Genomic DNA, 14,994 nt, shown 5'->3' with positions numbered 1-14,994 from the left:
ACGATCGTGTGCTACAGTCAAGACAAAACCCTACATCACTGCCTTGACTGTAGGACCGCGTCGTCATGTAGGGTCATGTCTTGACAGTAGGCAGGATCCCATCTCGTCTTACTTACTTACTTACTTTGGAGATTTAACGTGCGCTTAACGTGCGTCTCTCGGCTGTATCTTTTATAGGTTAGCAACTCGCAAGCACAGACAGGTAAATACGTACTGTCTAAATCGACCGGCGCTCCGATGCCCTCAGTGGAAATTGAAATAAATAATTAAATCTAGTGGTATAGATCTGTTTCTATGACGCCAGCCTGTCTTCTGATTTAGAACATTAGTCTGTTGCATTACTTACATGTGTGTAGCGCTATCTCTCGTTGCACTCCCCAAAGATAAAGTAACACCTTTCGTTTCGATTTACTCATGTGACAATCACCAGATCACATGACTTCCATTGCCTCATTACTCGGCAGACATCGACAATCTCCGTAAAACGATCCGGCCACTCGGTACAAACCTGAAAAATCTCTTCCCTGCTGACGGGCTGACGAATAAAATTAAAGGGGAGGTAACCACTATACGCTGCACTTATTCCATTTCCGTGGGCTGGGTCAGAGAAAAGTTCAAGCATCTCAGAAAAGTTTATCTGTCGCTCGACATTTTTCGATTTTCTTCTTCAATCTGCATCACTGCAATGTATCAAGCTACTGTCGTTTCTCTATTTCGTAAGTATGCTTTGGTCATCACAACAACGTCACCTCACTTTATGGTGTATGAGTAAAGTATTCCGATTGCCAGAAGGATACCAGATTACCTCCCTTACGCATAGACTGGAGTCTACACTCATTATAATATATAAATATTTACGCATACCTTACCGGCAGATATCAAAAACCATATTAAGCATTCTGTGGTTACGATCAAGCCCGAAACTTAATACAAATGGAGTTCAGAACTGTTACCGTAATAAAAGTTTTTTAGATGAATTTCTTATATCTAGACTTTAAGTAGTTTTATCGATTTTGGTGTTTTGTTCCTCACTTAGCTTGTAACTATCCTTATGTATGACTAAAACCAGCTGTCCTGGTTTCAAATCCTAGCTTCACCCTGATTGTTTCTAGGTTTGTCAGCACCATACTCTTGCTCCTGGGTTTATCCAATGTCAAAAACATCAAAGACCTGCATCACTTCAGGGATTTCTCCCACATTAACATGACACGTTGTGATATGACAGAAATATTGTTCAAAGCGGTGCTTATCCCAACTCACTCACTCACAATGAAACATACTGTGTCTCCTAAGGCAAAGAACTTTGTTTTAATTCTATTTGTGTTAATCAAGCAGTGAAGCCCCTGGAGACTATATAATCTGATAATCTTATAAACTTGGTATTATTCTAGTTTCTAAAATTTTCGAAAACTCTTCCCATGTTTTATACCCATTTTCCACTGTTCTGCTACCAGGACGAAGATACCTTGTTCCAAATGTCAATTTAAAAAGATCTGAGACCTCTTTTAACCCAGTAAATCAAACTAAACATAACTATTTTAAAAAATGGCGGTGCAATTATATAATCTATTCGCCACCCAATAGTATCATTAAAATTAGATATATCTCACGAAAACTTATTTGGTATCAGAAAATAGATATTTGTACATGCCTCTTCAAACCCCATGGGGTGAGTTGCGTTAGGGATAGGGTAGGTTACCCCAAACTCTATCCTTAGCCCTTTGGACCCGTGAAGATCAGGGATAGAATAGGTCTTCAGAAATGCATGCTTGCCATAAAAGGCGATTATGCTTGTCGTAATAGGCGACTAACAGAATGGGTGGTCAAGCTCGCTGACTTGGTTGATGCATGTCATCGATCCCAATTGTGTGGATTGATGCTCATGATATCAATCACTGGATTGTCTGGTCCGACTCGATTATTTACAGACCGCCATCATATAGCTGGAATATTGCTGGGTGTGGCGTTAAACAAACAAACAAAACAAACAAAAACTTTAGCCCTTGGATGCTTGATTCTATCCAATATTCATATTCTATGGCGGCTCCTAAATGTGAAATTGTAATGATTTGTTTGTTGTTACTTCTATATATAACTAAGCATGTATTTATGTTTGTTTCCTTTTTTATGTTCTTGTGAAATATTTGTATGCTATGATGTTCTGATGTAAAAGGAATTCACTTATGGGAAATTATGTTTTTTCTTGTCTTATCTTAGAGGGGACCTTGTGGGATAAACCGGTGTTAATTATTATTTTATGCATATAATTGTATTCTGGATGCAATCCTTCAAACATCTTCTTAAGGAAAGTGAGTTAACTCACTTTATAAGTCCAGTTTCCACCCTTGCCGAACTAGGCTCGAATTTCTGGGCTCGGTCGTAGCGCCATCAGTGGCTATTCAAGTCCCTTCTATGTCCCTCCGATTGACCAATCAGACCTCTCATATCACTTGTATTGGCTTAAAAAAAATGGCGGCGCTCATTCAAGATGATCTGATCGATAATCAGAATCTATATTGTTATAAAACGGGTCTCACTTCGTGAAGTGCATGAAATCACGCAAGCACCTTGATTTAAGACATGAAAAGATTTGGAAAATATTTGTTGATGCCTAGTTGGCAGTACACATACTTTGCATATCCTGCAATCGACCGAATACTTTACTGCATTTTACTAACCGGATGTCAATTTGGTTATGCATTTTTGACTGATTGGACTATGCATAGACTTGTTAGACCAGCCAAATATAACTCCATAATTCGACAAAGGTAGAAACTGGACTTTATGGTCAGTTAACTCCCTTGCCAAGGGAAGATGTCCTTCAAACAGGCAGCTTAGGTTGTATCATCATCATCATCATCATCATCATCATCATTACCCAACATTATCTGACTTCATCATCATTGTCTGACATCCTCATGAACATGTATATTTCCTATTGCCTTCTACTTTGTGTAACAGTGTTGGTGTGTGTGTCCCTGGGCAAGGACTGCAACCAGAAGTTCCGGGGGTGTAAGATCGACTACAGCCAGAGGGAGTGCCTGAGTGGGGAGGCAGTGGGCTGCAAGAACCCCTTCCCCTACAGCACCCTGGAGGAGTGTCAGAAGGACTTCAATGGTCAGTCCTTGTGAGAGAGTTGAACATGTCAAAAGGGTGAATGGTGTATCTCATGGTAGGCAGCCATGTTTGCTGTTTTCCTGCAATGTTGTCAAGGTGAAAGAGCTGCAGGTTTGTGTGTTGTCATAGCCTAGTTGGGATATTTGCTCTTGATGTCAACCACTGGTTTGTTTCAACCAAACTTGAATGCCTTGTGTTAACATTATGCCATGTAATGTTTTAGCAACAAACAAACAAAAGTTGATTTCTGGGTTTCCTTCCATATAACCATCTATTTATCCATTTGTAAACTTTACATTTAAATCTTCTTTCCACCAAACTGTCATGGTATATCAATAACACAACATGTTCCTTACAGTTCTATCCTTGAACTTTTCAAACAGGCCACCACAACAGCAAGTTTGTGAATGAGAATCAGACTTAATGACCTTTGTCGTGACATTTGGCAGTTTTTTCACCTCTAGATTTTCATTAATAGTACAAGGTTAGCTTCTGTACCTCTGGCACTGTGTGGTTATGAATACTTTTAATGTCATAAGTGCTACAAGGGGATATCGGAAACGTTTGAGCCTGGTATATCTTGGTTGTCGTCATCCTTACGTGTGACATATGTTAGTATTGATGTGTGTTTGCTGAGTCAACTGTCACAAGTTGGCATGCTTCAGTCCAGTGACTTGGTGATGCGTGACTTCGACTCAGGGGTACCATGCTCCCTATCACTGAAATGGAAAAAATTGAGTATAGAGCATTTTTGTCCCTGTAGGGTCAATCACCAAAGAGTTTTGAAGAATGGCTGCATGTTGTCCATGGGAAGGCTGAATAATGGCCACATTCTTTCACAACAAAGAGGGGAAAACACAGATAATTTATTTACCACAGGAAACAACTATGAATCGTGAATATTATGCCTACTTCTTGAAAAGACTGCAAAGAAGCAAACTTCATCGTGGTGTTCTCCTCCTTCAGGACAATGCTCCAGTTCACACCTGTCATGTTGCAATGGCTGCTGTACAGGAATGTAGATACATACTTCTGCCTCATCCACCTTATTTACCAGATCTGGCCCCTCATGACAACCAGCCACTAGTGACGACCAGCCCCTAGTGACGACCAACCCCTAGTGACTACCAGCCCCTAGTGACGACCAGCCCCTTGTTGCGACCAGCCCCTCGTGATGACCAGCCCCTAGTGACTACCAACCCTTCATATCGACCAGCCCCTAGTGACGACTAGCCCCTCATGACTACCAGCCCCTAGTGACGACCAGCCCCTAGTGACGACCAGCCCCTAGTGAGGACCAACCCCTCATGACGACCACCCCCTAGTGACGACCAACCCCTCGTAACGACCAGCCCCTAGTGACTACAAACCCCCTAGTGACGACCAGACCCTCGTGACTACCAGCCCCTAGTGACGACCAACCCCTGGTGGCGACCAGCCCCTAGTGACGACCAGCCCCTAGAGACGACCAACCCCACTCGACGACCAGACCCTAGTGACTACCAACCCCTCATAACAACCAGCCCCTAGTAACTACTAACCCCTCGTAACGACCAGCCCCTAGTGACAACCAACCCCTCGTCATGTCCAGCCCCTAGTGACGACCAGCCCCTAGTGACAACCAGCCTCTAGTGACTACCAACCCCTCGTGACTACCATCCGTTTTCAAATTTGAAGAAAACACACTAGAATGGTCAAAGATTTAACAAGGATCAAGAATTGGTTGCTGCTTTGTAGGGCTAGCTGACCAGTTTCCACCCCTGCTGAGCTAGGCTAGAATTCCTTGGCTCGATCGTAGCGCCACCATGCAGTGGTTATTTAGAGTTATGTCTCTTCTATGTCCCTCCTCTTGACCAATCATATTCGACCTCTCATATCACTTGCATTTGCTTCAAACAAAATGGTGGCACCCAGTCAAAACAATCTGCTCCATAATCAAAACAATGTTTCACCCTTATTTTTTTTATTAATATTCATGTTCCCAGGTCATTTGAACATCTGTGAAAACCTCCAGCCCTGTGAAAATGATGGAGAGTGTCTCCAGGTGCAAAGCATGGATAGTGACAACCAGCGCCAGCGTGGCTACAAGTGTGACTGCCATGGTACAGGCTTCTATGGACACCGGTGTGAACACAGTGAGTATCTGACCTCAAGCAGGCATCCTTAGTAAAACTCCATTAGTCCAACCAGGTTAGAGAGGAAACCCTATTGGTCCTCACCCTGTTAGAGAGGAAACCCTATTGGTCCTCACCCTGTTAGAGAGGAAACCCTGTTGGTCCTCACCCTGTTAGAGAGGGAACCCTATTGGTCCTCACCCTGTTAGAGAGAAAACCCTGTTGGTCCTCACCCTGTTAGAGAGGAAACCCTATTGGTCCTCACCCTGTTAGAGGGGAAACCCTATTGGCCCTCGCCCTGTTAGAGAGGAAACCCTATTGGTCCTCACCCTGTTAGAGAGGAAACCCTATTGGTCCTCACCCTGTTAGAGAGGAAACCCTATTGGTCCTCACCCTGTTAGAGGGGAAACCCTATTGGTCCTCACCCTGTTAGAGAGGAAACCCTATTGGTCCTCACCCTGTTAGAGGGGAAACCCTATTGGTCCTCACCCTGTTAGAGAGGAAACCCTATTGGTCCTCACCCTGTTAGAGAGGAAACCCTATTGGTCCTCACCTTGTTAGAGAGGAAACCCTATTGGTCCTCACCCTGTTAGAGAGGAAACCCTATTGGTCCTCACCCTGTTAGAGTGTAAACCCTATTGGTCCTCACCTTGTTAGAGAGGAAACCCTATTGGTCCTCACCCTGTTAGAGTGTAAACCCTATTGGTCCTCACCCTGTTAGAGTGTAAACCCTATTGGTCCTCACCTTGTTAGAGAGGAAACCCTATTGGTCCTCACCCTGTTAGAGAGGAAACCCTATTGGTCCTCACCTTGTTAGAGAGGAAACCCTATTGGTCCTCACCCTGTTAGAGAGGAAACCCTATTGGTCCTCACCTTGTTAGAGAGGAAACCCTATTGGTCCTCACCCTGTTAGAGTGTAAACCCTATTGGTCCTCACCCTGTTAGAGTGTAAACCCTATTGGTCCTCACCTTGTTAGAGAGGAAACCCTATTGGTCCTCACCATGCTCACCCTGTTAGAGAGGAAACCGTATTGGTCCTCACCCTGTTAGAGTGTAAACCCTATTGGTCCTCACCTTGTTAGAGAGGAAACCCTATTGGTCCTCACCCTGTTAGAGAGGAAACCCTATTGGTCCTCACCTTGTTAGAGAGGAAACCCTATTGGTCCTCACCCTGTTAGTAGAGAAACCCCATAAGTCCTCACCCTGTTAGAGTGTTAACCCTATTGGTCCTCACCCTGTTAGAGAGGAAACCCTATTGGTCCTCACCCTGTTAGAGAGGAAACCCTATTGGTCCTCACCCTGTTAGAGTGTTAACCCTATTGGTCCTCACCCTGTTAGTAGAGAAACCCCATAAGTCCTTACCCTGTTAGAGTGTAAACCCTATTGGTCCTCACCCTGTTAGAGAGGAAACCCTATTGGTCCTGACCCTGTTAGAGGGGAAACCCTATTGGTCCTGACCCTGTTAGAGGGGAAACCCTATTGGTCCTGACCCTGTTAGAGAGGAAACCCTATTGGTCCTCACCCTGTTAGAGGGGAAACCCTATTGGTCCTGACCCTGTTAGAGGGGAAACCCCATTAGTCTCGACCCTGTTAGAGGTTAAACCTAATTAGTCCCGACCCTGTTAGAGGGGAAACCCCATTAGTCCCAACCCTATTAGATGAGAAACCCCATTAGTCCCGACCCTATTAGAGGAGAAACCCCATTAGTCTCGACCCTGTTAGAGGTTAAACCTAATTAGTCCCGACCCTGTTAGAGGGGAAACCCCATTAGTCCCGACCCTATTAGAGGGGAAACCCCATTAGTCCCGACCCTATTAGAGTAGAAACCCCATTAGTCCTGATCCTGTTAGAGGGGAAACCCCACTTTCTGGACCATTATTGACAGATTTACAAACAAGTGGTCTCTGTACACATGGGTATTCATCCTGATTCCTCATCGTTTCATATTTCATTATTTGCATGGGATTATAAATGGGGTCAGTCACATAGTCAAACTAACCATGATGGACTGACATTATTGTTTGAAAATAAATTTAAAAAATATTCCCCAGAACAATCTCATTAAAATCATATCTTAGTTGTCGCTACCGCTAAACAAAGATCTGATGACATCCCATTACGTGTCACGTCAGACCGACCTTGAGCGAACTTTGACCGACCAATGGAATGACCAATCAGAAGGCAGCTTTCTCGTGCTTTAGGGCACTAATTTCAAATTGGCGACTACGCTTCGAAATATATTTTGACAAATTCTCGAATTAAAATTTGAAACCTGAACAAAAGAACATTCTGGAATGGCTAATAGACGGTCTAGATTGTATGGATTCAGTCGTTAAACCCGTAACTATCTTTCGGAGTTAAAGTTTTTGAGGTTGCATGATTAGAAAGCACATTCCGACTGTCACTTTCATAATCTGGTAAGTGATGCTCTGATTGGTGGGATGAAAGGTCGTTCTGATGTGACCCCTAATGGGATGTCCTCAGATCTTTGTTTAGCAGTAGCGAGAACTGAGGTCTGATTTTAATGAGATTGTCCCCCAGAAATGACAAGACTTGGAACATCGATATGATTGTTAATTTGCAAAGTGTTTAGTTATGACTAATGTGAAGTCATACTAGTTGTCAATGACAGCCTGAAATATCAACTTCCATTTTAGACTACCAATAGTATTGATAGTGTCATTAGTCAAATATGAAGAATACTTTTGACACATAGCAATGTCTTTCCGACTGGTAGGGTCTAACAACATCACATTCAAAGGGACATAACCCATCCTTTTTTAGCTCAATTGTGAATTGTTGTAAGTAATAAGGAACTATTAAATCAATAGAGGTTATAATGTGAGTGTGTTTGATGATTGTAAATATCCTGTATTAGGGATAAACATTGTACTTGACTCTGACTCAATCGCCCAATGACAAGGGCGACGCCATGTTTGTTTGTAACCATTGAAAGTAGTCCATACTTGACCTTTGATATTTGCATCGACATATGACCCCAACGGATATCAGTTTTATCCATTTGCTATATCCTGCCGAGAAACCTACCTATTATATGATAAATTTATTTATTTTTAAGCTTATAAGATTTGAAATATTGACATTTTCAGATTTTTATAGATTAGTTTCTTCATTATTAACAGCAACAAATGTATGTACCAAATTTTCCGTATCAAGCACCCTGCTCCAAAATGCACCCCTGACAAACTTATGGACCAATCTGTAAGTCTTTTAAACGCCCTACTAAGGTTACATGATTTATCCTGACCATGTTAGTGGGGAAACCCACATTTCCATATTTCTTGTATATTGTACAGGTTTCGTGCAGAAAACAGCAGCATACCTATCATCAAAATTCTTTAGTTTAATTGCCGTTTCCCTACCAATGGATGTCTGAAAACAAATATAACTCATGAACAGTTTTAATAAGCGCCCCGGTTTGTCAATCCTCTAAGTGTCTGGGGCACATATTACAGCAAATATGGTATTATTTGCATGAGTATGCACTTTAATATGTATTCCTGAATTTCAGAATGTTCCAAACATCTCTCCAGAGACAACCTACTCACTGAAGCCTGCCTCTTCTGAGGTGAACTCATTCTGACGCCTAGCCTATCACACCAGTGCCAACTGCATGCATAGCGTAACCATGGTAATTCACATCCATTCAGTAACTATGGAAACTGTTTTGCTTAATAAGAAAATTAAGATTTAAGTTTAGAAACTATTTATTTTGTTTTTGTAGCCTGATACTTTCTTCCACGATAAATGAGATTATTTTAGGTCCCTGTGACTTGAGAAGATTTTGTGATAACTACAAATATATTAATGATAGTATGTAAAACTGTTATGTTCACATTACAATTTTATTCCATTGAGGTTGCTGAAGAGATATCTCGGAGATACCGTGGTATATGATACTGTTGATTAGACAATTCTAATGGAGAAAAGACACTCTTCCAGACATGTTAAGTTTACTTGCAAGTACTGCAAAAATATTGACCATGTGGAAGCATTCATGGCCCACAACTGACTCATTAGTAGATTGTCATCCAATTTTGTCAGAAACTTGAGATGAGGTGCATTTTATTTTTCCTATTTGATTTTGTTTATAACATGTATAAACAATCTGTTCAAGGCATCTATAAATAACTGTTCAAAGCGTCTATAAACAAACTGTTCAAGGCATCTATAAACAAACTGTTCAAGGCATCTATAAACAAACTGTTCAAGGCATCTATAAACAAACTGTTCAAAGCGTCTATAGACAAACTGTTCAAGGCATCTATAAACAAACTGTTCAAGGCATCTATAAACAAACTGTTCAAGGCATCTATAAACAAACTGTTCAAGGCATCTATAAACAAACTGTTCAAGGCATCTATAGACAAACTGTTCAAGGCATCTATAAACAAACTGTTCAAAGTCTATAGACAAACTGTTCAAGGCATCTATAAACAAACTGTTCAAGGCATCTATAAACAAACTGTTCAAGGCATCTATAAACAAACTGTTCAAGGCATCTTTAAACAAACTGTTCAAGGCATCTATAAACAAACTGTTCAAGGCATCTATAAACAAACTGTTCAAGGCATCTTTAAACAAACTGTTCAAAGCGTCTATAAACAAACTGTTCAAGGCCTCATAAACAAACTTCAAGTGTATACATGGAGCATGTATTGTATTTATCATTCTATACTCAACATGATAAAGGTCAAGGGCACATATTGAGAGTCACTGGGTGGGCAGTTATTTAGAACTACCTTTTCCATTTGTGTTAAGTTAGTCAAGCTGCAGATTACTAATTTAAGATTAAAAAATAATAGAAATACAGACATGAAGCAAGTCTGGTGATGTTATTTATTAGGATCACCTGAAAAAGTATGTTTATTGAATAAGTGTGTTTTAGTTTCTGTATGAAAAGTTTTTAAAGTGACAATCCATTTGTTTAAATTTTTAAACTGAAAATTAAGTTGTAGTATGCATTGATTATTGGCAAGTATTTATATAAGGGATGTCATACATTTCCAGCAAAGAAATAGCTCTTGAGCTCATTTATGTCAGTCAGATGTTTAATATCACATTAGATCAAACTTAGTTTAAATTATATTTATAACATATTTTTACAATTTGATATTTTCTGATACCAAAATTATATTTTATGTTGAAACAGTTCCATTCAGATGTATTAACTATTTCTAGTTTTAAGCAGGCCATGCCAAAGAATACTTATTCCATTCCACACAGTTTACATACTCAGGATGTAAGATTGTGATTGTCTATAGGACTCAGACTTAATACTACCACTACCTTTCAACATTTCATATGTAGAAGCCAAATCTATTTTTTAATATGCAAGTTATTTGAATTCTTTGTTTGTATGTAACTTACCAATCTTTTCATTCTTGAGATCTGTTTAGACAAGTTTGGTTCTGAAGACACCAAGGATTGTGTACCTGAGTTTTCTCGTCCAGTAAGATACATTTTGTACCTGGACGTTGTATGTGCTGCTCTGCTGTCTCTCTCCATCCTCCACTTGTCACTAATACACAGTAACGATTCACACCTTCATAACAATCTACTCAAATCTGATGCTGATTTTGCACTGGCCTTCACAAGTTCTGTCTGACATGTTGCACGTTTTATTTGAACATTTTATTCCCCCGTGTTCCCAAACCATTTACCAAAATAAATACAGCCAAATTTCCTTGAGAAATGTATTATTGTGAGAGTTCAGTTAAGAAACATTATGGGTCAAGTTTACTGCCTTGGACAATAATAGCTACAGCATTGGAGGAAGTAAATTTGTCCCCACAATATTCTGTAATTTGCACTCTGACAGATCATGTGAAGACCAATGCAAAGTCAGCATTAGATGTTAGTAGAACGGTGTTAAGGCAAGAATTAGCTATGCATTAGCAACCAGTATGTATTAGCAACAGCGGATGTTGGATAGTAAAAACAAAGCTGTACATTGCTACAATCTTGCTGCTACCCTTTTCCCCTGGCCACGTAACTTTGAGGGTTTGAAATTAGGGAGCTGGTGGGGGGAGGTCCTTGAGTTATGCTGCAGTGGTATGTAAATCAGGTGCCCTAGATTTGTAATGTTGTAATGGTCAAGGACACCGTGACTTTCATGCTTAACTTCCTTGTTAGCTGTTGATATCAGTTGTAATAGACACAAACCAGGGTAAGGTTGAGAGTTTTTTCTATGGTTGTCTGTTTTGGAATGATTGAACATATATGTGTATTTCAATAATACAATGATATTTTAAGGTCACTGAAGTCCAGTAGGATGTTTTTAAGAGGGTTGTTACTGGTATGATTGCAAATGTACCTGAGCAGGTAGATAGTTGTGGTGTACCTGGTAATGAATTTGGTTTTATTAGCCCTACAATGTTACACAGGTATTGTGAAATACTTAAAGAATATAAGTAATTGCATTTACAATTCCATATAACATTACTGTTAGTTTTACATTGGAGGAATTTTATTGTTTTTAATTCCTATTTGTTGTGAATAATCTATTCTTATATTTGTACGCATGTTATATATCCTAGATTGTACCTAGTGGCATTTACATTGTTTACACTTGGCTATGGCTCATAGATGATAAACCTTTTGTTGTTATCAAGTTTTTATATTGCCTTTTTTATTATTCCATATAAACAGTGTATGTTATGATTTTTGTATTTTTGATGAAATAATAAATAATTTATCAAACTGTAATGTCATTTCTTCACCAATGAACACCTATTCATATCTTAACAGGTTATATTTAGATGTCAGTAATATTTAACAAATGACTGTCTTTATGACTTTATGAAAGAAGGCAAGCTCAGGTGCCTCACCGAGCAGGGTTGTGTTCCTTGACCATGCCAGGATCATGTGTTCCCAGATTTACCCCATTAATGTTCCTTTGTCTGTCGGGCGGTCGGGTAGCCTAGTGGTTAAAGCATTCGCTCGTCACGCCGAAGACCCGGGTTCGATTCCCGACATGGGTACAATGTGTGAAGCCCATTTCTGGTGTCCCCCGGCGTGATATTGCTGGAATATTGCTAAAAGGGGCGTAAAACCATACTCACTCACTCACTCACTCCTTTGTCTGTCATCACAATTACTATGATGTGGGTTTCTACCGTGAGGATTTGAATAGTTCCCCAGGAGCGTATCAGTGAGGTGCTACACTATGAAATAAATGTGTATCAAATTTTATCATACAAAAATGGGTAGGTTTCTTGGGAAGGATAAAGCCAATTGAAGAAAATGTCATGTGTTCAGGTGATTTTTACAGATACATATGCAAAAAGAAAAACAGTGTTATCACTATCCGCCGCCATGGGGCACATTAGAATTTTGTTTGCTCATATAGTTGTGAATATAAACTATAAAAAAGTTTCCTGTAAAGCCTTTAGAAGAGATAGGCATTTGGGCTGCTTTATGTCATCAGAAAAAAATGATTAGATGTGAAATTAATACACACAAAAGGCCCTTCTCTGGAAATAATAACTCAGTCTTGATAAGTATTTCTTTGATAAGCTTACTTCAGTAGTTTCTGAAAAAACTTGTCACCATTGCACACTATGCCTAAGGTAATGTTAATGGATCAAGTGCCGTAACACTGTAAAAAATAATTTACAGAACCAATATTGGAACTGAGTCTTGACCAGTACCTCTTAGATAAGCATGCAAAACTTTCATTCAAGTAGCTTCAGTAGTTTCTGAGAAAACTTGTCCCCATTGCACACACACTGTACTAAGTCACATGACATGGATCAACTCATCAAGGGCTGTAACTCAGAAAAAAATGAATTTACGATACTAATTTCAAACTCATTTGTGATCATGACCAGTAGCACAAGTGTAAAAGATTTCATTTCTCTGACTGAAATAGTTTTGAGAAAATATGTCCCCTTTGAGAAGCGGATGGATGAAGGGATGGACGAACTCCGTTCCTATAGCCCCTGCCCCACTTCATGACAGGGGGATAATAAAAGGATCCGGTGGGTACAACTTTCAGTGTTTACCCTTGTCTATCTGCAATCAAGTCACTGTGTTCGGGGGTCATGGGGTAAACATTACTGTGAACATATTCCCGAGCAGGAACGTCACCACTGTGAAAGTACCAGCAGCTGCAAGGAACTTTCACACGCAGTAACAAGGAAACTTGTGACCGGCGGCGTGTCGACACCGAACTGATAACCCGTAAAGATCACATGCAGAAATCGGAACAAAAAAATACCTTGGTATTTATTTTTCAAATGATCATCAACGCATCTCTTATGTCATTCCATGTCTTTCATATCCTTATTCAAATACTAGTCCAGGTACCAAAATCAGTGTCTTAAAAACAGGTTTCAGTTGGACCTGCATGTATACTGCCTCTAACATTGACCTTTTGACATAACCAATCCAAGAAACTGGCAGGGTTAAGGTACCCATTGTATTAGGAATAAACTAAATGTATTTGCCAGATTAATACATAATTTTTATTCCCAATACAGGATACTCACGTAAAACATGATGCATAATTTATGATTGGTGCTGGACGCCGGACAAACAGGCCAGAAAAGAAGGTAACAAAAAGCTCATAAAAAACACAAGCTGAAGATTTCAATGGAATTTATTTATAAATACACGATGTACAGTAAATAAACTGAGGGGACAAAAATGTCCCCCCAGTAAAAGAAGAATGTCAAGGTGTAATGATAGAGACATGTCACAGATCTGTGTATATATCACAAGTGGGTTTGTACGTGGTGAAAGTACATTAAGCTCAAGTATATCAAGGAAGACAAGACATGGAAGCTGTTAACACCGGACTTGGCAAGACTATACATGTTATAGGCCATCAGTGAATAAACTCAAAACTCATCCTATAAGGTGATTATCATCAGATCTATCTCACGAGAGGAGAAGAGTCAAGACTTAAAGGTTTGTACTAGGGCTGGGACGAGTCCGAATATACTACCCGGGTACCCTCACCCCTATTACCTGACCCTACCTGGGTACCCACTGTAGGTCTCAAGAGATAGGTACAAAATGTCCGATTGGGCATTTTGTTTTACCATAGCCCTGGCAAAACGTATTTAGAGAAATGTATTGAACAATCTGGTTATGTATACACTGAAGTTGACTTAAGTTATATGTTTATTCAACCATATGAAAAGTCAGAAGGAATGGGTGCATAGTCAGAAAGAAATGCGAACATTAGTGACTTGTAGTGTAACCATAGAGCTCTAGATAAAATATATCATGTGACTAACCATGGGTCCGGGTAGTCCTGTGGGTCCGGGTCCTACTCAGTACCCAACCGACCCGGGTACCCGAATTACCCCTCCCAGCCCTAGTTTGTATGCTGTTTCTACATACAGCCGCTTTGCGATCTAGTCTCTTTAACCAATGAATCAAGTCAGGGCCTCACTCCAGTAAGAGGGAAACCAGTGAGAGATCCATCTTCCTAGGGCAAGGGAGTTAACTCACTATAAAAGTCCAGTTTCCACCCTTGCTGAACTTGACTGGATTTCTGGGCTTGATCGTAGCGCCACCAGTGGCTATTACAAGTTATGTCCCTTCTATATTCCTCCTATTGACCAATGAGATTCCACCTCTCATATCACTTGCATTTGCTTCAAACAAAATGGTGGCGGCAAGTCAAGACAATCTGATCAATAAGCAAGATCTATATTTTAGAAAAACTAGTCTTACTTCTGAAGTGCATCAAATCATGTGAACACCTTGATTAAAAACATGAAAGGAATTG

The 14,994-nt window shown here is 40.2% G+C and overlaps 2 protein-coding genes across 5 annotated transcripts in view; one reads left to right on the top strand and one right to left on the bottom strand.

Annotated features, from left to right (window-relative positions):
• The window catches only part of LOC124148129 (alpha-N-acetylgalactosaminidase-like), a 30,290-nt gene extending 29,791 nt beyond the window's left edge, over window positions 1-499 (bottom strand). For 2 of the 4 annotated variants that reach the window (XM_046519092.2, XM_046519091.2), the window contains exon 1: window positions 347-499. The gene's annotated coding sequence lies outside the window, so the exon portion shown is untranslated. Of the gene's footprint in view, window positions 1-214; window positions 237-346 lie in introns of those variants that run through there. The other 2 variants (XM_046519088.2, XM_046519089.2) reach the window with 2 other exon arrangements.
• A 60-nt stretch (window positions 500-559) lies between these two features.
• On the top strand, window positions 560-11,952 carry LOC124148130. Its single transcript, XM_046519093.2, has 4 exons — window positions 560-716; window positions 2,962-3,117; window positions 5,103-5,252; window positions 8,764-11,952. Exons 1-4 carry the CDS (start codon window positions 686-688, stop codon window positions 8,817-8,819), a joined length of 393 nt encoding a protein of 130 aa, XP_046375049.2. The 5' UTR covers window positions 560-685; the 3' UTR covers window positions 8,820-11,952.
• Window positions 11,953-14,994: the final 3,042 nt, after the last annotated feature.

This window comes from Haliotis rufescens, unplaced genomic scaffold (genome assembly GCF_023055435.1).
Source record: "Haliotis rufescens isolate VD_foot unplaced genomic scaffold, xgHalRufe1.0.p SCAF_7, whole genome shotgun sequence".
NCBI classification, from domain to species: Eukaryota; Metazoa; Mollusca; class Gastropoda; order Lepetellida; family Haliotidae; genus Haliotis; species Haliotis rufescens.
Note: the sequence above shows the minus strand (reverse complement) of the source record. Positions and strands in the feature narration are given on the sequence as shown.

What these genes read in the sequence shown, in the direction of transcription:
- LOC124148130 (XM_046519093.2), top strand. Translation starts at nt 686, where the DNA reads ATGTATCAAGCTACTGTCGTTTCTCTATTTC. An exon ending in TACTGTCGTTTCTCTATTTC is followed by an intron (nt 717 to 2,961) that starts GTAAGTATGCTT and finishes TTTGTGTAACAG; the next exon opens with TGTTGGTGTGTGTGTCCCTG. An exon ending in GTGTCAGAAGGACTTCAATG is followed by an intron (nt 3,118 to 5,102) that starts GTCAGTCCTTGT and finishes TCATGTTCCCAG; the next exon opens with GTCATTTGAACATCTGTGAA.